Genomic DNA, 24,553 nt, shown 5'->3' with positions numbered 1-24,553 from the left:
TTAAAAAGTATTTCTTCTTACTAGGATTTTGTTTTTGCCAGACTAAAACCTGGGATTTTACAGGGGTGTTTTTATATCCACTGTCTTGCTTCTTTGTATGGTAAAGGTTTCTCTTGTATTTGTGGATTATACGGCGACCTGTGATCACTGACAACGATGTCTGGAAGTTGTCGTGATCCCAAGCAGCGATTTGTACGACCATCATTGCTCAGGAGAGGCTCTGCCTCTCTCACGTCCTCTCTTTGTACACAGTCATGTGACTTAGTGGAACATTCACCTTCCGGCTGTTTTCCATTAGTACCACTTACTTTTCTAGTCTTTTGGTAATCCTGCGCCGACTCTTCTGAAATTTGTCGTCACCATTAACTTTTTCAAATTAAAAGGAAAAATTTCCAACGTTCAATGTTTGATTTGTTCTGTGTGATAAAATGTGTAGAAGAGATTCCTGGATCATCACTTCTTGGTTTTTTTGACATTTTACCTAGCACAACCTGTTTGGAATCGGGGTTGTGTTCTAGACGTAAGAAAATAAGATCTGTTTGAGGAAGAAGGGAAGTGATCTGGTTGGGTACTAGCGTAGCAGCCGAGTTCTGTAGCGTAGGAGAGTGAGGGCTGGAGCCAGCGGTCGGTGTCTGACCCAAGATCACACTTCTTTTGGTGGAAATATTGCAGAATAGTTCCTACTTACTATCATTAGGACAGGTTGGTTTTTTCTGTACTGTTGCACAGAATGCTTTAGTTATATATATTTTTCTGCAGCACAGCTTCTATATACACACAGTGGCAGTCAGCGCTGCCCCGTCCCCTCCATGCTGGCGTTGCCCGGGCACAGTAACCAACTGTGGTTAGTTATAACAAATAACGGCGATGAACTCTCGGAAGGTGCGAGATCCTGGGCAGCTAAAGGACCTGTGATGATGTCATGCCCATGTGACCAGTCACGTGCTTGGGAGGAGTCAGACGCAGGGCTGTGCTGCTGCTGCTGGAGTAGAAGTGTCAGCTGTGTCACAGAGCATGGTCTTATCACTGGGGAAGTATAGTAATCCCGTATTCATGGGATCAGTGGATCCCTGCAGCAGAGCTGTGTGTGCAGTGTATGTGAGGCCAAGCTGTGTGTCACAACTGTTGTCTGGTGTCCCTGGACCATAGGCTCTTTCCCTGTGGCTATGCGGAGTGGGCGGGGCTCTGTGGAGTGGGCGGGGCTAGATACATACACACACATACACACTCACTACTGTTGGTGGTCACCCAGTTTTTCCCAGACCAGAGAAATGTATGGGAGGATGAGTGGATGTCGGTGCGTCATTTTGCAGGGTCAGGGGTCATGTCGCGGTCCTTTCTTCTCAAACCTTTACATGATCTTGCATTTTTTGGTTGCAAAGAGCCTCAGATGTCAGATTGTGTTTGTGTCTCCACAGGGGAAAGTTCGGACAAGTGTTTCGCATCGTGGATAAGAAAACGAAAAAGGTTTGGGCCGGAAAGTTCCTGAAGGCTTATTCCGCAAAGGACAAGGAAAGCATCAGACAGGAGATCGCCATCATGAACTGTCTGCACCACCCCAAACTGGTGCAATGTATAGACGCCTTCGAGTCCAAGAGCGACATGGTGATGGTGCTGGAACTGTAAGTAATGGCCGGAGGGTCAGAGGTAACGGGAGCCGGGGTCACACCCGTCTAAAGATTGGTGAAAAATATGAATCCCTTTTTCTGTGTATGTATAAGTCGTGGATGTATGAGTCTCTGACATCCTCTGTGCTGCTATAGCAGGGTCTCTGGAGGGGGCCATGTGTATATGAGTGGTGGACGTATATGAGTCTCTGACATCCTCTGTGCCGCTATAGCAGGGTCTCTGGAGGGGGCCGTGTGTATATGAGTGGTGGACGTATATGAGTCTCTGACATCTTCTGTGCTGCTATAGCAGGGTCTCTGGAGGGGGCCGTGTGTATATGAGTGGTGGACGTATATGAGTCTCTGACATCCTCTGTGCTGCTATAGCAGGGTCTCTGGAGGGGGCCGTGTGTATATGAGTGGTGGACGTATATGAGTCTCTGACATCCTCTGTGCTGCTATAGCAGAGTCTCTGGAGGGGGCCGTGTGTATATGAGTGGTGGACGTATATGAGTCTCTGACATCCTCTGTGCCGCTATAGCAGGGTCTCTGGAGGGGGCCGTGTGTATATGAGTGGTGGACGTATATGAGTCTCTGACATCCTCTGTGCCGCTATAGCAGAGTCTCTGGAGGGGGCCGTGTGTATATGAGTGGTGGACGTATATGAGTCTCTGACATCCTCTGTGCTGCTATAGCAGGGTCTCTGGAGGGGGCCGTGTGTATATGAGTGGTGGACGTATATGAGTCTCTGACATCCTCTGTGCTGCTATAGCAGAGTCTCTGGAGGGGGCCGTGTGTATATGAGTGGTGGACGTATATGAGTCTCTGACATCCTCTGTGCCGCTATAGCAGGGTCTCTGGAGGGGGCCGTGTGTATATGAGTGGTGGACGTATATGAGTCTCTGACATCCTCTGTGCCGCTATAGCAGAGTCTCTGGAGGGGGCCGTGTGTATATGAGTGGTGGACGTATATGAGTCTCTGACATCCTCTGTGCTGCTATAGCAGGGTCTCTGTAGGGGGCCGTGTGTATATGAGTGGTGGATGTATATGAGTCTCTGACATCCTCTGTGCCGCTATAGCAGGGTCTCTGGAGGGGGCCGTGTGTATATGAGTGGTGGACGTATATGAGTCTCTGACATCCTCTGTGCCGCTATAGCAGGGTCTCTGGAGGGGGCCGTGTGTATATGAGTGGTGGACGTATATGAGTCTCTGACATCCTCTGTGCCGCTATAGCAGGGTCTCTGGAGGGGGCCGTGTGTATATGAGTGGTGGATGTATATGAGTCTCTGACATCCTCTGTGCTGCTATAGCAGGGTCTCTGGAGGGGGCCGTGTGTATATGAGTGGTGGACGTATATGAGTCTCTGACATCCTCTGTGCCGCTATAGCAGGGTCTCTGGAGGGGGCCGTGTGTATATGAGTGGTGGACGTATATGAGTCTCTGACATCCTCTGTGCCGCTATAGCAGGGTCTCTGGAGGGGGCCGTGTGTATATGAGTGGTGGACGTATATGAGTCTCTGACATCCTCTGTGCTGCTATAGCAGAGTCTCTGGAGGGGGCCGTGTGTATATGAGTGGTGGACGTATATGAGTCTCTGACATCCTCTGTGCCGCTATAGCAGGGTCTCTGGAGGGGGCCGTGTGTATATGAGTGGTGGACGTATATGAGTCTCTGACATCCTCTGTGCCGCTATAGCAGAGTCTCTGGAGGGGGCCGTGTGTATATGAGTGGTGGACGTATATGAGTCTCTGACATCCTCTGTGCTGCTATAGCAGGGTCTCTGTAGGGGGCCGTGTGTATATGAGTGGTGGATGTATATGAGTCTCTGACATCCTCTGTGCCGCTATAGCAGGGTCTCTGGAGGGGGCCGTGTGTATATGAGTGGTGGACGTATATGAGTCTCTGACATCCTCTGTGCCGCTATAGCAGGGTCTCTGGAGGGGGCCGTGTGTATATGAGTGGTGGACGTATATGAGTCTCTGACATCCTCTGTGCCGCTATAGCAGGGTCTCTGGAGGGGGCCGTGTGTATATGAGTGGTGGATGTATATGAGTCTCTGACATCCTCTGTGCTGCTATAGCAGGGTCTCTGGAGGGGGCCGTGTGTATATGAGTGGTGGACGTATATGAGTCTCTGACATCCTCTGTGCTGCTATAGCAGGGTCTCTGGAGGGGGCCGTGTGTATATGAGTGGTGGACGTATATGAGTCTCTGACATCCTCTGTGCTGCTATAGCAGGGTCTCTGGAGGGGGCCGTGTGTATATGAGTGGTGGACGTATATGAGTCTCTGACATCCTCTGTGCTGCTATAGCAGGGTCTCTGTAGGGGGCCGTGTGTATATGAGTGGTGGATGTATATGAGTCTCTGACATCCTCTGTGCTGCTATAGCAGGGTCTCTGGAGGGGGCCGTGTGTATATGAGTGGTGGACGTATATGAGTCTCTGACATCCTCTGTGCTGCTATAGCAGGGTCTCTGGAGGGGGCCGTGTGTATATGAGTGGTGGACGTATATGAGTCTCTGACATCCTCTGTGCTGCTATAGCAGGGTCTCTGGAGGGGGCCGTGTGTATATGAGTGGTGGACGTATATGAGTCTCTGACATCTTCTGTGCTGCTATAGCAGGGTCTCTGGAGGGGGCCGTGTGTATATGAGTGGTGGACGTATATGAGTCTCTGACATCCTCTGTGCTGCTATAGCAGGGTCTCTGGAGGGGGCCGTGTGTATATGAGTGGTGGACGTATATGAGTCTCTGACATCCTCTGTGCTGCTATAGCAGGGTCTCTGGAGGGGGCCGTGTGTATATGAGTGGTGGACGTATATGAGTCTCTGACATCCTCTGTGCCGCTATAGCAGGGTCTCTGGAGGGGGCCGTGTGTATATGAGTGGTGGACGTATATGAGTCTCTGACATCCTCTGTGCCGCTATAGCAGGGTCTCTGGAGGGGGCCGTGTGTATATGAGTGGTGGACGTATATGAGTCTCTGACATCCTCTGTGCCGCTATAGCAGGGTCTCTGGAGGGGGCCGTGTGTATATGAGTGGTGGACGTATATGAGTCTCTGACATCCTCTGTGCTGCTATAGCAGGGTCTCTGGAGGGGGCCGTGTGTATATGAGTGGTGGACGTATATGAGTCTCTGACATCCTCTGTGCCGCTATAGCAGAGTCTCTGGAGGGGGCCGTGTGTATATGAGTGGTGGACGTATATGAGTCTCTGACATCTTCTGTGCTGCTATAGCAGGGTCTCTGGAGGGGGCCGTGTGTATATGAGTGGTGGACGTATATGAGTCTCTGACATCCTCTGTGCCGCTATAGCAGGGTCTCTGGAGGGGGCCGTGTGTATATGAGTGGTGGACGTATATGAGTCTCTGACATCCTCTGTGCCGCTATAGCAGGGTCTCTGGAGGGGGCCGTGTGTATATGAGTGGTGGACGTATATGAGTCTCTGACATCCTCTGTGCCGCTATAGCAGGGTCTCTGGAGGGGGCCGTGTGTATATGAGTGGTGGACGTATATGAGTCTCTGACATCTTCTGTGCTGCTATAGCAGGGTCTCTGGAGGGGGCCGTGTGTATATGAGTGGTGGACGTATATGAGTCTCTGACATCCTCTGTGCTGCTATAGCAGGGTCTCTGGAGGGGGCCGTGTGTATATGAGTGGTGGACGTATATGAGTCTCTGACATCCTCTGTGCCGCTATAGCAGGGTCTCTGGAGGGGGCCGTGTGTATATGAGTGGTGGACGTATATGAGTCTCTGACATCCTCTGTGCCGCTATAGCAGGGTCTCTGGAGGGGGCTGTGTGTATATGAGTGGTGGACGTATATGAGTCTCTGACATCTTCTGTGCTGCTATAGCAGAGTCTCTGGAGGGGGCCGTGTGTATATGAGTGGTGGACGTATATGAGTCTCTGACATCCTCTGTGCCGCTATAGCAGGGTCTCTGGAGGGGGCCGTGTGTATATGAGTGGTGGACGTATATGAGTCTCTGACATCTTCTGTGCCGCTATAGCAGAGTCTCTGGAGGGGGCCGTGTGTATATGAGTGGTGGACGTATATGAGTCTCTGACATCCTCTGTGCTGCTATAGCAGGGTCTCTGGAGGGGGCCGTGTGTATATGAGTGGTGGACGTATATGAGTCTCTGACATCCTCTGTGCTGCTATAGCAGAGTCTCTGGAGGGGGCCGTGTGTATATGAGTGGTGGACGTATATGAGTCTCTGACATCCTCTGTGCCGCTATAGCAGAGTCTCTGGAGGGGGCCGTGTGTATATGAGTGGTGGACGTATATGAGTCTCTGACATCCTCTGTGCCGCTATAGCAGGGTCTCTGGAGGGGGCCGTGTGTATATGAGTGGTGGACGTATATGAGTCTCTGACATCCTCTGTGCCGCTATAGCAGAGTCTCTGGAGGGGGCCGTGTGTATATGAGTGGTGGACGTATATGAGTCTCTGACATCCTCTGTGCCGCTATAGCAGGGTCTCTGGAGGGGGCCGTGTGTATATGAGTGGTGGACGTATATGAGTCTCTGACATCCTCTGTGCTGCTATAGCAGAGTCTCTGGAGGGGGCCGTGTGTATATGAGTGGTGGACGTATATGAGTCTCTGACATCCTCTGTGCCGCTATAGCAGGGTCTCTGGAGGGGGCCGTGTGTATATGAGTGGTGGACATATAGGAGTCCTTGTATATACAGTTGTCCTCAAAAGTTTACATACCCCAGCAGAATTTTTGCTTTCTTGGATTGATAACACCAAAACTTTTTCTCCACTCATGGTTAGTGGTTGGGTGAAGCCATTTATTGTCAAACTACTGTGTCTTCTCTTTTTAAGTCAAAATGACAACCCAAAACATCCAAATGACCCTGATCAAAAGTTCACATATCCCATTTCTTAATACCGTGTATTGCCCCTCTAACATCAATGACACCTTGAAGTCTTTTGTGGTAGCTAATGATGATGATCTTTAGTTTCTTAGATGGTAAAGCTGCCCATTCTTGGCAAAAAGCCCCCAGTTCCTGTAAATTCCTGGGCTGTCTAGCATGAACTGTGCGCTTGAGATCTCCCAAGAGCGGCTCAATGATATTGAGGTCAGGAGACTGAGATGGCCACTCCAGAACCTTCACTTTGTTCTGCTGTAGCCAATGACAGGTCGGCTTGGCCTTGTGTTTTGTATCGTTGTCATGTTGAAACATCCAAGTACGTCCCCTGCGCAGCTTCCGGGCTGACGAGTGCAAATTTGCCTCCAGTATTTGCTGATAACATGCTGCATTCATCTTTCCTTAAACTTTGACCAAGCTTCCTCTGCCTTTGTAGCTCACACATCCCCAAAACATCAGCGATCCACCTCCATGCTTTACAGTAGGAATGGTGTTCCTTTCATCATTGGCCTTGTTGACCTCTCTCCAAATGTAACGTTTACGGTTGTGGCCAAAAAGTTCAATTTTGGTCTCATCACTCCAAATTAACTTGTTCCAGAAGTTTTGAGGCTTGTCTCTGTGCTGTTTTGTGGATTGTAGGCGAGATACTTTGTGGCATTTGCGCAGTAATGGCTTTCTTCTGGCGACTCGACCATGCAGCCCATTTTTCTTCAAGTGCCTCCTTATTGTGCATCTTGAAACAGCCGCCCCGCTAGTTTTCAGAGAGTCCTGTGTTTCAGCTGATGTTATTTGTGGGTTTTTCTTTGCATCCCGAACAATTTTCCTGGCAGTTGTGGACGACATTTTTGTTGGTCTACCTGACCGTGGTTTTGTTTTTACAGAGCCCCTGATTTTCCATTTGTTAATCACAGTTTGAACTGACTGGCATTATCAATTCCTTAGATATCTTTTTGTATCGCTTTCCTGTTTTATACAGCTCAACTACCTTTTCCTGTAGATCCATTGACAATTCTTTTGCTTTCCCCATGACTCACAATCCAGAAACGTCAGTGGCTGGATGAAAGATGCCAGAGTCTGTCTGGATCCCAGAAACTCACTCAGCTTTTATGCACACACTGGTTACAAGCAAACAGGCCACAGGTGAGGATGGTATTACCTTTAGTAGCCATTCACACCCATTTGTGTCAACTTCTGTGCTGCTTATCAGGCCAAAATCACCAGGGTATGTGAACTTTTGATCAGGGTCATTTGGATGTTTTGGGTTGCCATTATGATTTAAAAAAAGAGAAAACACAGTAGTTTGACAATAAATGGCTTCACCCAACCACTAACCATGAGTGGAGGAACAGTTTTGGTGTTATCATTCATATTCTCTGAAAAAAGGCCAAGAAAGCAAAACTTCTGTCGGGGTATGTAAACGTTTGAGCACAACTGTATGAATGGTGGACGTATATGAGTCTCTGACATCCTCTGTGCTGTTGTGGAGGGTCTCTGACATCCTCTGTGCTGCTGTGGCAGGGTCTCTGGAGGGGAGCTGTTTGAGAGGATCATCGATGAGGACTTTGAGTTGACAGAGAGAGAAGTCATCAAGTACATGAAGCAGATTGCAGAAGGTGTGGAGTTCATTCACAAGCAGGGCATCGTCCACCTGGACCTGAAACCCGAGAACATCATGTGCGTCAACAAGACCGGAACCAAGATCAAACTCATTGACTTTGGCCTGGCCCGGAGATTAGGTGTGTGACCGTTCCTCTGCTGTGGATAGTCGCATTTTGCTACCCCCATTACATTTTCTAGCTTTACGGCCCCCTCCCCTGCAGTATCTTGTCCCTATCTGCTGCCCTGTAATCTAATCGAGGTGCGATCTTGCTTTGGGGTGCTGCTGCTGCTCTGAAGCTCATTAAGGCCGTTATTATGGTTGGACATTCCTCCATAAGTGATGGGATTTGATTCCGGCCCTTTTTTGGTCTGTTTAATGTCTCCTGTAAACTTCATTTCAGATAATCTGGCCCAGCGGAGTTCTTCTCTTTTAACTCTTTGGATGTCTAAGTTTCCACCAGGACAGCTGCTTAGTGGCATTGTGTTCCACGTGGCTGTGGGGGGTTTTGTTTACATAAAGTTTTGGGGTGGTCATTCATGACTGTTGTGTCACCTACATAGAAGGACAAAGCCTACTGTCTGTGCTCGTCATCGCGAGGTTACAGGTCACAGGACGAGCGGATAAAGACTTAGATTGGATCCTGTGGCTTCTATTCTCCTTTATGGGACTTCTAGGCGTCATCACATGAAGGTAGAGGGGAACCACAACTCCCAGCAGAGCTGATCAGGCAAATTGAGTTTAATCAAAAGTTTATAAGGGACCATCTGTCACTGAAAGGGCTAATGCCATTGTAGTCTCCTCCCCCAGTAATGGCTGATAACAGGGAGTAATAGATTGTAGTCATCTGTCCTACCGTCGGCTCTCAACAGTACGTGCTGATATCAGAGAGCAGTAGATTGCTATATTAGTGCCCCTGTGTACAGCATGCCATGTCTGTATGTGCCAGTGCTGTACACATCTGTATTTATCTGGGATCTTTTCTTATGTTGCAGAAAGCACACCAAATCTTAAAGTGTTATTTGGGACCCCTGAATTTGTAGCCCCCGAGGTGATCAACTATGAGCCCATCGGATACGCCACGGACATGTGGAGCATTGGAGTCATCTGCTACATTCTGTAAGTAGGAATCATCCTGGCAGTGTGAGGGTTAATCTGGCCTCCTCTGGTCTAGATCTTGTGGATGTGTAAACCCCAGGGCTGAGGGGCTGCTGTACTGACCAGTGCCTGTAGGACCTTCACTGCCGGGTGTGCCGCCACCTGCACTGCCGGGTGTGCCGCCACCTTCACTGCCGGGTATGCCGCCACCTTTACTGATGGGTGTTTACCCCCACCTTCACTGCCGGGTGTGCCCCCACCTTCACTGCTGTGTGTGCCCCCACCTTCACTGCAGGGTTTGCTGCCACCTTCAGTGCCAAGCATACCACCACCCTCACTGCCGGCCCACAGTCTATGTAACAAGTAATTTCCACTCTCAGAACTGACCCAGATCCCTATAAATAGTAGGTAATAGATCAGTCTCCCTCTTACAAACACCCCCCTCTCCAATCCATCCTAAACGCAGAAGCCAGGATCTTATTCCTCACCAACCATTACACCGATGCCTCTACCCTGTGCCAGTCATTGCACTGGTTCCCCATCCGATACAGAGTCCAATATAAACTTATCACTCTCACCCACAAAGCGCTCCACGGTTCAGCACCACCGACATCTCCTCTATCTCAGCCTACCACCCTACGTGTGCCCTCCGTTTTGCTAATGACCTGAGGTTAACATCCTCAATAATCTGAACCTCCCTCTCCCATCTCCAAGACTTCTCACTTGTTGCGCCAATTCTTTGGAATGCGCTACCCAGGACACTTCGATTAAACCCCAATCCCCACGGTTTTAAGCGTGACACTAAAAACGTATTTCTTGAAATTGGCCTACCGCCTCACCTCACTTAGGCTACGTTCACATTTGCGGCCAGCGCCGCAGCGTCGGGCGCCGCAGCGGCGCCGCATGCGTCATGCGCCCCTATATTTAACATGGGGGCGCATGGACATGCGGCGCACTTGCGTTTTGCGCCGCATGCGTCGCTGCGGCGCCCGCGTCGGGGCGCAGAGGACGCAGCAAGTTGCATTTTTGCTGCGTCCAAATTCAATGAAAAAAACGACGCATGCGGCGCAAAACGCAGCGTTGTGCATGCGTTTTGCTGCGTTTTTGTTTGCGTTGTGCGCTGCGGCGCCGACGCTGCGGCGCACAACGCAAATGTGAACGTAGCCTTATCTAACTATTCCTGTTTTGCCCACACAACATTTTCTTCCAAATCAGGACCCTCTTAACATCTGTTCACACACCCTGCACTCACTGATCAGCCCTCTGTGTCTGTACTTGTGCTGATACTGGCTGGTGATGGGTTCATGCAGCGCTGTGAATGCCCCTGTGTATTTTATTGATGATTGGACCATATAGTATAAGCATTTTTTACTATTCTCCTTTCGTGTCTCCCGTTTCCTCATGGATTGTAGCTTGTGCTCAATTTATTTTGTGTGTTATTCTGTAATGTCTTTTTTGTCTGTGCAAGTCCCCTCTAAAGTGTCAAGTGCTGCGGAATATGTTGGCTGCTGGCACTATAGAAATAAAAAGGATAATGATGAACACCAGGTTGTCTTTGAACAGCTCATACGGCGGCGCCCTCTGGTGGTGTCTACACCTTTTTGCCCAGAGCAGGCTTTCTGTTGCGATATCTGGGCCCAGCAACGTGCTAGGAACATTTCCATTGTCTGTGCGACTCCATCCAGCTCCAGATCAGAGGCGCTCCCCCCGTAGCTGTGAGAACACTGCGCCCCTGTAAATATACATGTCCTATAGCAGTGATGTATGGCAGGTCGCTGCATTGAATAGATCCGTGCCCTCACTGCTGCCCCCTCTCTGCTTATCTTCCAGGGTTAGTGGTCTGTCGCCATTCATGGGTGATAACGATAACGAGACCTTGGCGAATGTCACCTCCGCCACTTGGGACTTCGATGATGAAGCTTTTGATGAGATTTCGGAAGAGGCCAAGAACTTTATCAGCAGCCTCCTGAAGAAGGACATGAAGTAAATGCTCCCCTGCGGAGGCGGCCATTAGTGCAGTGGAGGGGTTTGGGTGTGACTAGAGAATAACACGTTGTTATATAAAGCCTCAGATACTTGCCTCTGGTCGCAGGTCTCATTGTGATTGGTGAATTTGCTGTACTCCAGTCACATCCAGAGCTGCGGGCAGGTTCCGATTATTAGACTATAGTGTGTAATGTATCAGGTATTGTAGGTTTTGTCTGAATGCATAAACCATAGTCGCTTTCCAGTAGAACTGTGAGTGCAGCTCTGGATGTGACTAGTGTATAGGACATAATGTAACATGAGGTTGTTATATGTGGGGACTGAAGAGGCTCCTGTCCTCATATCACATTCATCGGACACGCAGTCGTCTCAGCGCAGTAGTCCGGGTTGGCGCCGACCTCACGTTTATGATTTCTGTCAGGAACCGGCTGAATTGTACAAATTGTCTGCAACACACCTGGCTGCAGCAAGACACCAGCACAATGGAGGCCAAGAAGCTGTCCAAGGATAGGATGAAGAAGTACATGGCACGGCGGAAGTGGCAGGTAATATGGCGGCAAGACTACAGTGACAAGGAAATAATGCTCCTCCCATAAGTGATGTGCTGGTCCGGCGAGGGGCTTATCACATCCCATGTAAAGTAGAGGGTCCGCACACAGCAGAGGGGAACAGCGGGGGCGGCTATCACACCCCGATCCTTTTATAGCAATTACATAAGCGGATATGTGTGGACTGACAGACACTCTGACCTCCTCCGTGAAGGTCCCAACCCTTCTCTGCATGTCTCTGGTGCTTTCTGCATAGCACAATCTTTCTTGGGGCCCCTCTTATGATAAAGGGAGGGGATTTGAGGATTGCAACCAAATTTGATAGAGGAAATGATAGTCTTGTCTCTTCCTTCTAGAAAACAGGGCACGCGGTGCGAGCTATTGGGCGCCTGTCATCTATGGCCATGATCTCTGGCCTGAGTAGCCGGAAGCCATCTGGAAGCGCCCCGACCAGCCCCCTGTCTACAGAGGCAGAAGTCACTGAAGGTGAGGAGCTGTACCCCAGGATGAGGCTGGAAGGATACACTGCAAGATACGACGTTTACAGTCATGGCCAAAAGTGTTGGTGCCCTTGAAATTGCTCCAAAAAATGAAGTATTTGTCCCAAAAAATGTTTGAAATTCCCCATGTTTTGTTATACATATTTTTATTTCCTTTCTGTGTATTGGAACAACACAAAAAAAAAGAAAGGCAAATTGGGCATAATTTCACACAACCCCTAAAATGGGCCAGAAAAAATTGTTGCCACTTTTCCAAAATTGTGGGTAAACTACTTTGTTTCAAGCATGTGATGCTTGTTCACATGGCAGGTAACAGGTGCAAGCAATATGAAAATCACACCTGAAACCAGATAAAAAGGGGAGAAGTTACCTCAATTTTCTCTTCGCCACGACAGCACCCACCATTTGAGAGAGGGGATCCGCCCCTAGGAACAGGAAACCCTATGGAGAGATAAAAGGGGCGGTCCCCCTCGCTCCCACAGTTGGTTTCCTGTTCCTACGGGAGACGCTTGGAGAGAAGAGGATACCCAGCCTGGATGCCGCTTGCGCAGTTTACCTTTATGGGACGGCAAGGGCTCCAGAAGCTGGAAGCAGCGTCGGGGGTCCTATGGCAGCTTCCCCCCTCTGCTGGCAGGTACCGTGAGGCCGGGTCCGGGGAGTCGCCTGGCTCACGAAGATCCACCCAGCGGACCTGCGAGGACCGAATCGCTGGGTAAGGAGATCCTGCGGCGCCATCTCTGATGGTGCGCAGGCAGCGTGGGTCCGGTACACTGTCTCCCGGAAGTAGTATCATAACTTCCGGGGTGATTCAGGAGAGACGGCGCCTGCGCTAAAGCTGGTGGAGGCGCAGGCGCATACAGCAGAGCCGCGACCCGGATGTAGCGGTCACTTCCGGGTGCGGCAGGAAGCAAGATGGCGGCCCCCATTAGAAAAGGACGCCGGCACTGATCCTCCGGCGTCCATCATGGCATCTCCGCAGGACCCGGCGATGGCTTCATCCGAAGTCACCGCTATTGCCCCTGGTAGCCGGACAAGCAGCAGTCGCAGATCATCTTCTTCTAAAAGCGCCAAAGATAAGAAATCAGGCCGGTCGGTTCCATCTGTGCCTCCGTCTCCTCCTCATCAGCCGGTATTGTAACAACAACCTCACTGGGTGAGTGTGTGTGTGTACCCCCTTAGGCTGATAATACTCCCCCTCTTTTTCTATATTCCTTAGGCAAAAAGAACGGGGAAAACCAAACACATACAATGTGCTTTATGCTCTCAGCCGCTCCCTGATAATTATTTAAAAAAGCTGTGCCAGTCTTGCATCGAATCCACCTTACGAGAGGAATCTTCAGTAAGGTCGGAAGATATAAGAAGTATGATTAGAGAAGAATTACAGGCCTTCCGAAGCTCGGAAAAAATTCCCGAGGGTAGAAAAAAATATAATTCCCCCAGGTCTGAGCAGTCCTCTGAGACTGAAGATAAAGATTCGGATGATTCCCAAAGGATCATTTCCTCAGATGATGAGCGGGATACATGCTTTCCCACAGACAGTATCGATAATTTAGTCAGATCAGTTTGTAACACTATGGGTATTGAGGACACAAAAATCCCTAAAACACCACAGGACGTGATGTTTGCAGGCCTATCAGAGAGGAAAAAACCTTCTTTCCCTGTAATTCCAGCAATTAAAAATGTAGTAAAAAAGGAGTGGGAAAGCCAGGGACAAAGAGGATTGCCGTCTTCGTCAAAAAGGCGCTATCCCTTTAATGACGAAGATTTCTCCATATGGTTAAAAGCCCCAAAGGTAGATGCTGCAGTGGCTTCCACTTCTAGGAAATCTTTGCTACCCGTGGAAGATTCCGGCTCCTTGCAAGACCCGCTGGACCGGAAAGCGGATACCCTTTTAAAAAGAGCATGGGAATCCTGTACAGGAGCTTTCAGGCCGGCTATATCAGCCACATGCACTGCCAGGTCCATGTTAGTCTGGTTGAATGATTTAGAAGAAGGATTAAAAAGCGGCCTTTCTCGAGATAGACTGATTTCTTCCATACCATTGATCAGAGGAGATACAGCCTTTTTAGCGGATTCCTCAGCTGATTCCATACGGCTAGCTGCCAAATCGGCAGGTCTGACTAACGCCGCTCATCGAGCCTTATGGCTAAAGGGGTGGAAAGGAGATCCCCAAACAAAGTCTAAATTATGTGGTCTTCCATGCCAGGGTGAGTACCTATTTGGTACCAAGTTAGATGAGATACTAACTAAAGCGGGTGAGAGGAAGAAGGGGTTCCCCAATAATACTTATCTTCCATCCTACAGGAGAGCGTTCCGAAAGCCCATGTTTAATAGGAGAAAAGACTAAAAACCAAGACCGCTGGGCTAATAAAGACTTTAAACAGAAAGGAGCGTTTTTCGGAAAACGTCCATTCAAACCTGAGGATAAAACCCGTTAGGACAGATCTACCCGTTGGTGGTAGGTTGTCTTTCTTCTCTTCACAATGGCTGACAATGACTTCCAATCCATGGGCAACTAGCCTTATATCTACGGGTCTAAAATTAAAATTTGCCCGAGTCCCTCCGGACTCATTCTTATTGACTTCCTTAAGGTCTCAGTCACAACAAGAGGCCTTAGAACAGGAAATAATAAATCTCCTGTCCAAAGGGGTACTAGTGGAAGTCCCTTTTCATCAAAGAGGAAGGGGTTTTTATTCCCCTTTATTTTTGATTCCGAAACCAGACGGATCGTTCAGAACGATAATTAACCTGAAAAGACTAAACGTCTTCTTAAGAAACCAAACCTTTAAAATGGAATCTATACGATCAACTATAAAGCTTCTGTTTCCCCATTGCTTTATGGCAGTACTTGACCTTAAAGATGCGTATTACCATCTACCAATCTTCATCGAACATCAGCAATATCTACGGGTGGCAGTTATGATGGAAGGTCAAGTAAGGCATTATCAATACACAGCAATGCCCTTTGGACTGTCGATAGCTCCGAGAGTCTTCACAAAATTAATGTCAGAAGTAATGTCATATTTAAGATTAAAAGACACACTGGTAATACCATATTTAGATGACCTTTTGGTAGTGGGCAACTCCTTTTCCCAATGCCATCAACGTTTACTGGATACAATTTCATCCCTGCAGGAATTGGGGTGGTTAGTAAACTGGGAAAAATCCAAATTGTCCCCCACAACTCGACAAACATTCCTAGGGCTTATTCTAGATTCTACAAATCAAAGGTGCTTTCTTCCCGACTCTAAGCAATCAACAATTATAAACAAGGTACAATCGGTGATTAATAACCCCCTAATTTCTCTAAGAGAAGGGATGTCCCTTCTTGGTTCTTTCACATCGTGTATTCCGGCTGTCCCGTGGGCTCAATTCCATAGTAGGAAATTACAGTATCAAATTCTACAGGAAGAAGAGAGGTTACAAGGCCAATTGGATAGTCGGTTATCTTTACCATCAGACGTGTTAAATTCTCTTACCTGGTGGTTAGACCAGAGTCATTTTACCAGTGGGGTTCCCTGGGTGGTTAAACCTTCAAAAACAATCTTTACCGATGCCAGTCCTAGTGGTTGGGGAGCACACTTAGGAGATCAAATAGTTCAAGGTCTGTGGTCTCTTAGAGAATCGAATGATTCTTCTAATAAAAAAGAACTGAAGGCTATCTATCATGCCATATGTAAATTTCTTCCGCAGTTACACGGAACGCATACAAGAATCCTTTCAGACAACATGACAGCGGTGGCATACTTAAATCACCAAGGGGGAACAAGATCAGAAGCTCTCATGTCTATAGCCGGCGACATTCTATCCATAGCAGAGGAGCACCTCCTATCCTTGTCAGCACTGCATGTAAGAGGAGTCGACAATCCAAAAGCGGATTTCCTCAGCCGCCACACTCTCCGCCAAGGAGAGTGGGTTCTCAGCCATCGTATCTTTTTAATGATAATCAAAAAATGGGGCACTCCCGAGATAGACCTTTTCGCGACGAGACAAAACAGACAAGTCAAAAGGTTCGCTTCTTTGTTCTGATACGACAATCCAGATATCTTCGATGCTCTGCAAGTCCCATGGACATTCCAGAAAGCATATGCCTTTCCCCCATTAATACTTCTTCCAACTGTGATCAGGAAGATAAGGGAGGACAGAGCAAACGTGATCTTAATAGCTCCGTTTTGGCCCAAGAGGCCATGGTTTTCCTGGCTGAGAGCCATGTCGATCTCAGACCCGTGGATCCTTCCGGAGGATCAGGATCTGCTCTCCCAAGGCCCCTTCAACCACCCTCATGTGAAGGGTCTGCGGTTGACAGCCTGGCATTTGAGAGGCAGCTGCTAAAAATGAGAGGATTTTCTAACAAAGTAATCGACACTCTGCTACTAAGTAGGAAAAAATCCACCACACCCATTTATGTGAGAGTGTGGAAAAAAAATTTAAACCTCTACCCAACAGCACTATCAAACAAAATTCATATCCCTATGATTCTAGAATTTCTTCAAAAAGGGCGCGATTTGGGTCTGGCAGTCAGTACCTTAAGAGTGCATATTTCTGCGCTTGGTGCTTTATATGGTCACGATATTGCAGGTGACAGGTGGGTAGCCAGGTTTATCGCAGCTTGCCAAAGATCAGAGACAGTTCAAATTCCCCATGTACCACCTTGGGATGTTAATTTAGTCCTTGAAGCTCTAACAGACCACCCCTTTGAGCCACTACATTCAGCTCACATAAAACATGTCTCCATCAAGACAGCTCTTCTTGTCGCGTTAGTATCAGCTAGAAGAGTGAGTGACATACAGGCATTATCGATAGATCCACCGTTTATGTCTATATTTCCAGATAGAATTGTCCTAAAAACAGACCCTTCCTACTTACCCAAAGTATGCACTAAATTTCATAGATCACAAGAAATTTTTCTTCCCTCCTTCTATGATAACTAGTGTTGAGCATTCCGATACCGCAAGTATCGGGTATCGGCCGATACTTGCGGGTATCGGAATTCCGATACCGAGATCCGATACTTTTGTGGTATCGGGTATCGGTATCGAAACAACATTAATGTGTAAAATAAAGAATTAAAATAAAAAATATTGCTATACTCACCTCTCCGACGCAGCCTGCACCTTACTGAGGGAACCGGCAGCGTTGTTTGCTTAAAATTCGCGCTTTAACTTCCTTACGCGAAGTCCCGGCTTGTGATTGGTCGCGCGCCGCCCATGTGACCGCGACGCAACCAATCACAGCAAGCCGTGACGTAATTTCAGGTCCTTCAGGATTTTAAAATTACGTTCCGGCGTTGTGATTGATCGCGTCGCAGTCACATGGGCGACGCGACCAATCACTAGCCATGACGTCACGGGAGGCAGGAGACGCGCGCATTTTAAAATGCGCGCGTGTCCAGCCTCCCGTGACGTCACGGCTTGTGATTGGTCGCGTCGCCCATGTGACTGCGACGCAACCAATCACAACGCCGGAACGTAATTTTAAAATCCTGAAGGACCTGAAATTACGTCACGGCTTGCTGTGATTGGTTGCGTCGCGGTCATATGGGCGGCGCGCGACCAATCACAAGCCGGGACTTCGCGTAAGGAAGTTAAAGCGCAAATTTTAAGCAAACAACGCTGCCGGTTCCCTCGGTAAGGTGCAGGCTGCGTCGGAGAGGTGAGTATAGCAATATTTTTTATTTTAATTCTTTATTTTACACATTAATATGGTTCCCAGGGCCTGAAGGAGAGTTTCCTCTCCTTCAGACCCTGGGAACCATCAGGAATACCGTCCGATACATGAGTCCCATTGACTTGTATTGGTATCGGGTATCGGTATCGGATTAGATCCGATACTTTGCCGGTATCGGCCGATACTTTCCGATACCGATACTTTCAAGTATCGGACGGTATCGCTCAACACTAATGATAACCCTACGAATCAGGAAGAACAAAAATACCACACATTAGATGTGAGGAGAGCCATATTAGCCTATTTAGATAGAACTAGCGCCTGGAGGAAGAGCAGGGCTCTCTTTATTTCCTTCCAGGGCCATAGAAAAGGAGATGGAATCATGAAGGGCACTTTATCTCGGTGAATTCGGGATGCAATATGTCTGGCCTATTCATCCAAAGGGGAGAACCCGCCTGAGACTGTAAAAGCACATTCCACTCGGGCGATAGCATCATCCTGGGCCGAGCGAGCAGAAGTTCCAATAGAACTGATATGTAAGGCCGCAACTTGGGCTTCTCCCACTACATTCTATAATCACTATAGATTGGATTTATCTTCTTCATCTGACCTGTCTTTTGGTAGATCAGTTCTTAACACTGTGATCCCTCCCAAATGACTATCTCTGAAAGTCTCTCAAGTGGGTGCTGTCGTGGCGAAGAGAAAACACCGGATTACTCACCGGTAATGCTCTTTTATAGAGCCACGACAGCACCCCTTTACTTCCCACCCTAATGAGTTATTTTTATAGAAGCACAATTAAGGGTGTTTTGGTTCTTGTAGTTAGCCATACTTAAGTTAACTAATGATAAATGATGAAATCAAATTGCCTACTAATTCTGGTGGGCGGTTCCTCGCAATCTCTGTAACCCAACTGTGGGAGCGAGGGGGACCGCCCCTTTTATCTCTCCATAGGGTTTCCTGTTCCTAGGGGCGGATCCCCTCTCAAGTGGGTGCTGTCGTGGCTCTATAAAAGAGCATTACCGGTGAGTAATCCGGTGTTTTTGCATTGTGTCTCTGTGTGCTGCACTAAGCATGAAAGAGGAGAAGTAAACTGTAAAAGACCAAAAGCAAGTACCAATGGAATCCTAGACTACAGAAACAAACCAAAACACAAGGATTCCTAAAATATAACTTTTAATAAATAAAGTTAAAATAACAAAGTTCCAAAATTGAGGACCATACAGTGAAAATGAATAACCAACAGGGGAACTAACTGACCCCTATCAAATACCCTTATTAGGGTTGAACAATTAATATAAATGTTCAATTCTCTAGTTGCCTACTCCTGGCCTAATGTATATTGATCATGTGCACTAAAGAAATACACCAGACACAGTCAGCTGTAACTCTCCTTGATCAATGTGTGGCTCAGCTCCAAGAAGGGATTTATTAGTCAAACACAATGTTATATATCTCCTGTAAGGGGGCTCGGTTAGCTCTAAAATGGGAGTGATCGGATGTATTCCATTGGTTAGTGGGTTGGGCATGAGCAAGTCCATGGGCGGATCCATGAGGTCATCAAGGTGGGTTGGTCCGTGAGGTCATCAGGGTGGGCGTCACTGTGGGTGGATCCATGAGGTCATCAAGGTGGGCGTCATCTTGGATACCAGACCATGCGGCATGCTAAAACAGGAAATGGCGGCCATCTTCAGTGTCTTCATTGTTCATCTTGGATACCAGAGCACATGGCTCTGGTAGAGGAGATGGCAGCCATCTTAAGTGTCTTACTTTGTCTGAGGAAAACTTATGTAAGGTTAAACAATACATGTTATAGGTTGCTTCCCTCAATTACCTTATGTGTTGAGGTTAAAGGGAACCTATCACCCCGTTTTTTTCGGTATGAGATAAAAATACTGTTAAATAGGGCCTGAGCTGTGCATTACAATAGTGTAGTTTGTGGACCCCGATTCCCCACCTATGCTGCCGAAATACGTTACCAAAGTAGTCATTTTCGCCTGTCAATCAGGCTGGTCAGGTCGGATGGGCGTGGCTTCTTCCCCCAGATATTGCGTAGTTTTCCGTTGGTGGCGTAGTGGTGTGCGCATGTCCAAGGTCCCCAATCCTGCACGGGGGGGTGAAAATAGCAGCGATGTCCGTTATTCCATTGGTGGTCGGTGGGCGCGGCCATCTTCCTTTGGCCGCACGTGCACAGAAGCGGCGCTCTGCTGGCCGCGGCTTCAGGAAAATGGCCGCCGCGATCTCCATCTGCGCACGCGCGGCATCCCGCGGCCATTTTCCTGAAGCCGCGGCCAGCAGAGCGCCGCTTCTGCGCACGCGCGGCCAAAGGAAGATGGCCGCGCCCACCGACCACCAATGGAATAACGGACATCGCTGCTATTTTCACCCCCCCGTGCAGGATTGGGGACGTTGGACATGCGCACACCACTACGCCACCAACGGAAAACTACGCAATATCTGGGGGAAGAAGCCACGCCCATCCGACCTGACCAGCCTGATTGACAGGCGAAAATGACTACTTTGGTAACGTATTTCGGCAGCATAGGTGGGGAATCGGGGTCCACAAACTACACTATTGTAATGCACAGCTCAGGCCCTATTTAACAGTATTTTTATCTCATACCGAAAAAAACGGGGTGATAGGTTCCCTTTAATTAAGTATTTGATCTTATGGCTCTCCTCAACAGTCCCCCCTAAATACTTTATTAACCTTTTCTTTTATCTTGATCCCACCGTGGTTCCCTAACCCATCGATGTTAAGTGTTATTATGACATCAGAGGCTTCATGACAATATGGATGCTATAGACACCAGAAAATGTGTGACCAATTATGGGTATACTGCGGAGGTATATCGGAGCGTGTTACCAGTGTCCTCGGGACTTCCCAACCTGCTGGATCTATTACTCTCCAATCTCCCATCTCCATGGTTACTTGGACTAAAATACACATGCGACTAACCCTGATGTACACATCCTAGATCTGACCGTCTTGCCCGGGAGGGGGAATTGGAGTTTTCACCAGTTTGAGACAAGTTTTCCCTTGTGGAAAACCTCCCTTTGTAGCTGGACTTTGACAAGCAGGTCAGATCCTACTCTGTCCCTAACTGTCTAACAAATTTACAATGTGAGAGATGGATCCAGGAGGCGCTCAGCAACCCTGACCGAAGTAGGAGTAGTCAGGAGCACTTGGTAGGGACCCTCAAATCTCGACTCCAGGAATGTCTTTCTGATGAACGTCTTTACCAGCATGTAGTCACCAGGTTAGAAAGTATGGGTATTGTCACTGGAATCTGGACCTGGAATGGATGATAAAACTTGTACATGTGTTATTGACAGTTCTTTAGTAACAACAATTGCATAATTTACAAGAGTATCACTTCCTAAGGCTAGCTGTTGTGGAAAATATTGACCCAATCTTGGAGGCCCCCCAAAAAGAATCTCGTATGGTGTGAGTTTAGTGGAACCCCTTGGAGTGTTTCTGACTGAGTATAAGGCAACGTGCAAAATGTCTGTCCAAGTCTGACCTCCTAACTGGCTTTCAGTATTTTAATTTTGAAGGTGCCATTCAGTGTTTCTACTTTCCCACTGCTATGTAGGTGATATGGAGTATGTAAACCCAAATCAGCTCCCACCAATGTCCATAGTTCCTTAGACAGTGCTGCAGTGAACACAGGTACTTGGTCACTCTCAATTACCTCTGGGACCCCATATCTGCAGACTACTTCAGTCATCAGTCTCTTAACAGTCACTCTGGCGGTCATGTTGGTTACTGGATAGGCTTCGGGCCATCCTGAAAACATGTCAGTCACTACCAGTACATACTCGTACTTCCCTACTTTTGGCATTCGAATGTGGTCAATCTGAATTCTCTGAAAGGGATAAAGTGGTTTAGCCAAATGTTTCTGAGTAACTTTCTGAGGCGGTGCTGGATTGCATGTTGCACACACAAGGCAGGACTTGAAATAATTTTGGGTGACAGTAGAGATCCCAAGTGCCATATAAATCTTCCAAATCAGGTCATTCATCCGATTCTTGCCTCTGTGGGTGATACCGTGTGCCCATTCTGTCACTGAGGGGCACAGATTACGGGGTAGACAGACCTTTGTGTTCACCCTCCAGCCTCCATCTTCATCCTTTTTAGCTCCTCCTACTTGCCATGACTTCTTTTCATCATCTGATGTCTTGTCTTGATGTAGATGGATAATCCTCATAAGAGAGGCTTTAGTCCCTTCTTCAGTGTCTTGTGACACGTACACCGCTGCTTTCTCTTTCCGAAATGGATCCAAAGCATAGGTTTTTGCTGTTTTGTCAGCAAAGAAGTTCCCCCTTGCTTCTGGAGAATCGAGTCTCCCGTGAGCTTTGATCTCGATCACTGCAACCTCTGAAGGTAGATTCAGAGCGACAACAAGTTCTTGCATGGTAGCAGCATGTTTTACAGGAGTTCCACTGGATGTTAGGTATCCTCTGGCTGCCCAGATACTGCCGAAGTCATGAGCCACTTGAAAAGCGTATCTTGAATCCGTGTAGATGTTGACCACCTTCTCCGTCGCTTCCTGACAAGCCAGCGTCAAAGCTTTAAGTTCCGCTTCTTGTGCAGACATGTGCGGTGGTAGCGATCCAGCTGAGATGATCAGGTCATGTGTAACCACGACATATCCCATATGGAACCTTCCTGTTTTATCTGCAAATCTGGAACCATCAGTGAAGAACGTCACGTCAGCATGTGGGAGTGGGTCTTCAGACACGTTTTTCTGGGAGGCTACTTCTTCATGCATTTGTTCAAGACAGTCATAATCCTCTGAGTGTGTAGAGGCATCTTCTCCGAGAGCATCAGTATCATCCACATCCCCCCTGGAAAGAGGAAGCAGCGTGGACAGTTTGAAGATGCTGCAGCGGACAAGAGTGACATTATCCGGAACCAAGAGCCAACGTTGGAGTCTCATATGATGCTGTACCAACAGATGTTTAGGTTCCAACAATAGCAATTATGTCGTGTGGAGCCATTAAGAGAACTGGATGTCCTCAGATGATATCAGGATTTTTGTCCAGAAGCATATGTGCAGCATGAACAGCTCTGAGGCAAGTCGGGGAAGCTTGAGACACAGAGTCCAGGCGGGCAGAGTAGTAGCCGATTGGTCTTGTTCTTCCCCCATGTTTTTGTGCTAGGACTCCGGAAGCATGTCCTGCTACTTCACTGACAAACAAGTAAAAAGGTAGTTGATAACTTGGGATTCCAAGAGCTGGTGCAGACTGTATGGCCTGTTTAAGAGCGTAGAAAGCTTCCACGGATTTAGTACATAGTGGAAACGCTGACATCTTGAGGTCATCGTACAATGGCTGCATCAGCTTTGAGGCATCTGGAAACCTTTGGCAACAATAATAATTGATAGGTCAGCCAACTCATCCGAGGCCCTTGTCTTAGGTTCTTGGCAGAACTCAACACCAGAGTCCCATGTCTCACCATGCTCCTGTAGAAAGGCATCGGCTGTTTTTCTGGATCTAGAACTTGGTTCAACAGAGTAGCAGCCTGCTGGGGTGTAAACTTGACGTAGAGGGTGGGCTCCTCAGACATCAGCATTGGCACTGTTGGCGGTGGCACCTGAGGCGGGAGTAGAGATGGCAGATGTAATCACTTGTGTATGAGGAGCAGGAGGAGTCTTGGAATGAGGAGCTCTATTTGGGCAGCTCCAGTATCATGGTGTGGGGTCCAGGTGACACAAGCAGTCTTAAAAGCTTTAACAGTCCTGTCCTCATTAATGCGAGTTATCGCTGCACGAAGTTGTTGAGCACTAACGTCTGGATGAATAGGGTCATAAGTAGGGGTCACAGCGTGTATGATCATTCTACATGGAAGATTGCCAGCTTTAGTCACCGCTATGTCCCCAACAGCTATCTGACCACGTGACTCAACAATGATTTGGCTGTCAGCTTGAATAGTCGCCCCTCCTGCTTCTACTATAGCTCTAGCTACACCTCCATTGTGCTCTAACCGAGAATTGGCAGCATTAACAATAGCGTCTGTCTCCATTGTTGTTATGTCACCCTTTCCCACCACTAACAAGGGTCCCTCAGGAAGTTCTTTTTCAAAAATAGGTTGCCAACATTCCCTCCCCTTTGTGTTTCCTGTGCTATTGGTATCCTCCTCCCACATTGAGCCCCCCCTTGATACAGTCACCACCGTCCCATACAGGTGTGCGCTTGGCTGTGAGACAGCCTGTGAGGTACTGGGCATAGGGTTATGTAGGCTGCGTGAGAGTGCTGTTGTGGAAGCATTGGGAGGAGAGGCCGCTGCTTGGAGCATCTCATGTGGGTGTGCGGCTAAATTGGCAGTGGAAGTGACAGTAGAAAGGGTAGGTGCTGGGGACGATCCAGGTGGGAGGACTACTGGATTCACAACAGGAGTGATAGGGGAAAGGGTTGGTGCCCCATTGGAAACACTGAGATAGGAAACATGGGTAAAGCCTTTTTATTTCCTGAAGGAATATAGTATTGGCCATCAGTGGTCATTACTGGGTAACAAGGATTTAGCGAAGTGGTGTGTAGCCTTAGTCTGAGATGTTCACCACCAGAACCAGCACATTCGCCATCCACAACATGGCCGCCGTCAGAATTATATTTACCACCAACAAGATGGCCGCCATCAGAATTATATTTACCACCAACAAAATGGCTGCCGTCAG

General features: G+C 48.2%; 1 protein-coding gene across 4 annotated transcripts in view; it reads left to right on the top strand.

Annotated features, from left to right (window-relative positions):
* MYLK (myosin light chain kinase) overlaps positions 1-24,553 on the top strand; it is a 349,601-nt gene that overhangs the window by 314,454 nt on the left and 10,594 nt on the right. For all 4 annotated transcript variants that reach the window (XM_077273316.1, XM_077273314.1, XM_077273317.1 and 1 more), the window contains 6 exons: positions 1,419-1,622; positions 7,996-8,213; positions 9,070-9,193; positions 11,003-11,155; positions 11,580-11,703; positions 12,063-12,192. In XM_077273316.1, coding sequence (XP_077129431.1) covers positions 1,419-1,622; positions 7,996-8,213; positions 9,070-9,193; positions 11,003-11,155; positions 11,580-11,703; positions 12,063-12,192 — 953 coding nt within the window. The remainder of the gene's footprint in view (positions 1-1,418; positions 1,623-7,995; positions 8,214-9,069; positions 9,194-11,002; positions 11,156-11,579; positions 11,704-12,062; positions 12,193-24,553) is intronic.

This window comes from Ranitomeya variabilis, chromosome 7 (genome assembly GCF_051348905.1).
Source record: "Ranitomeya variabilis isolate aRanVar5 chromosome 7, aRanVar5.hap1, whole genome shotgun sequence".
Lineage (NCBI taxonomy): Eukaryota > Metazoa > Chordata > Amphibia > Anura > Dendrobatidae > Ranitomeya > Ranitomeya variabilis.
The sequence above is the reverse complement of the archived record's forward strand: the minus strand, read 5'-3'. Positions and strand labels throughout refer to the sequence as shown.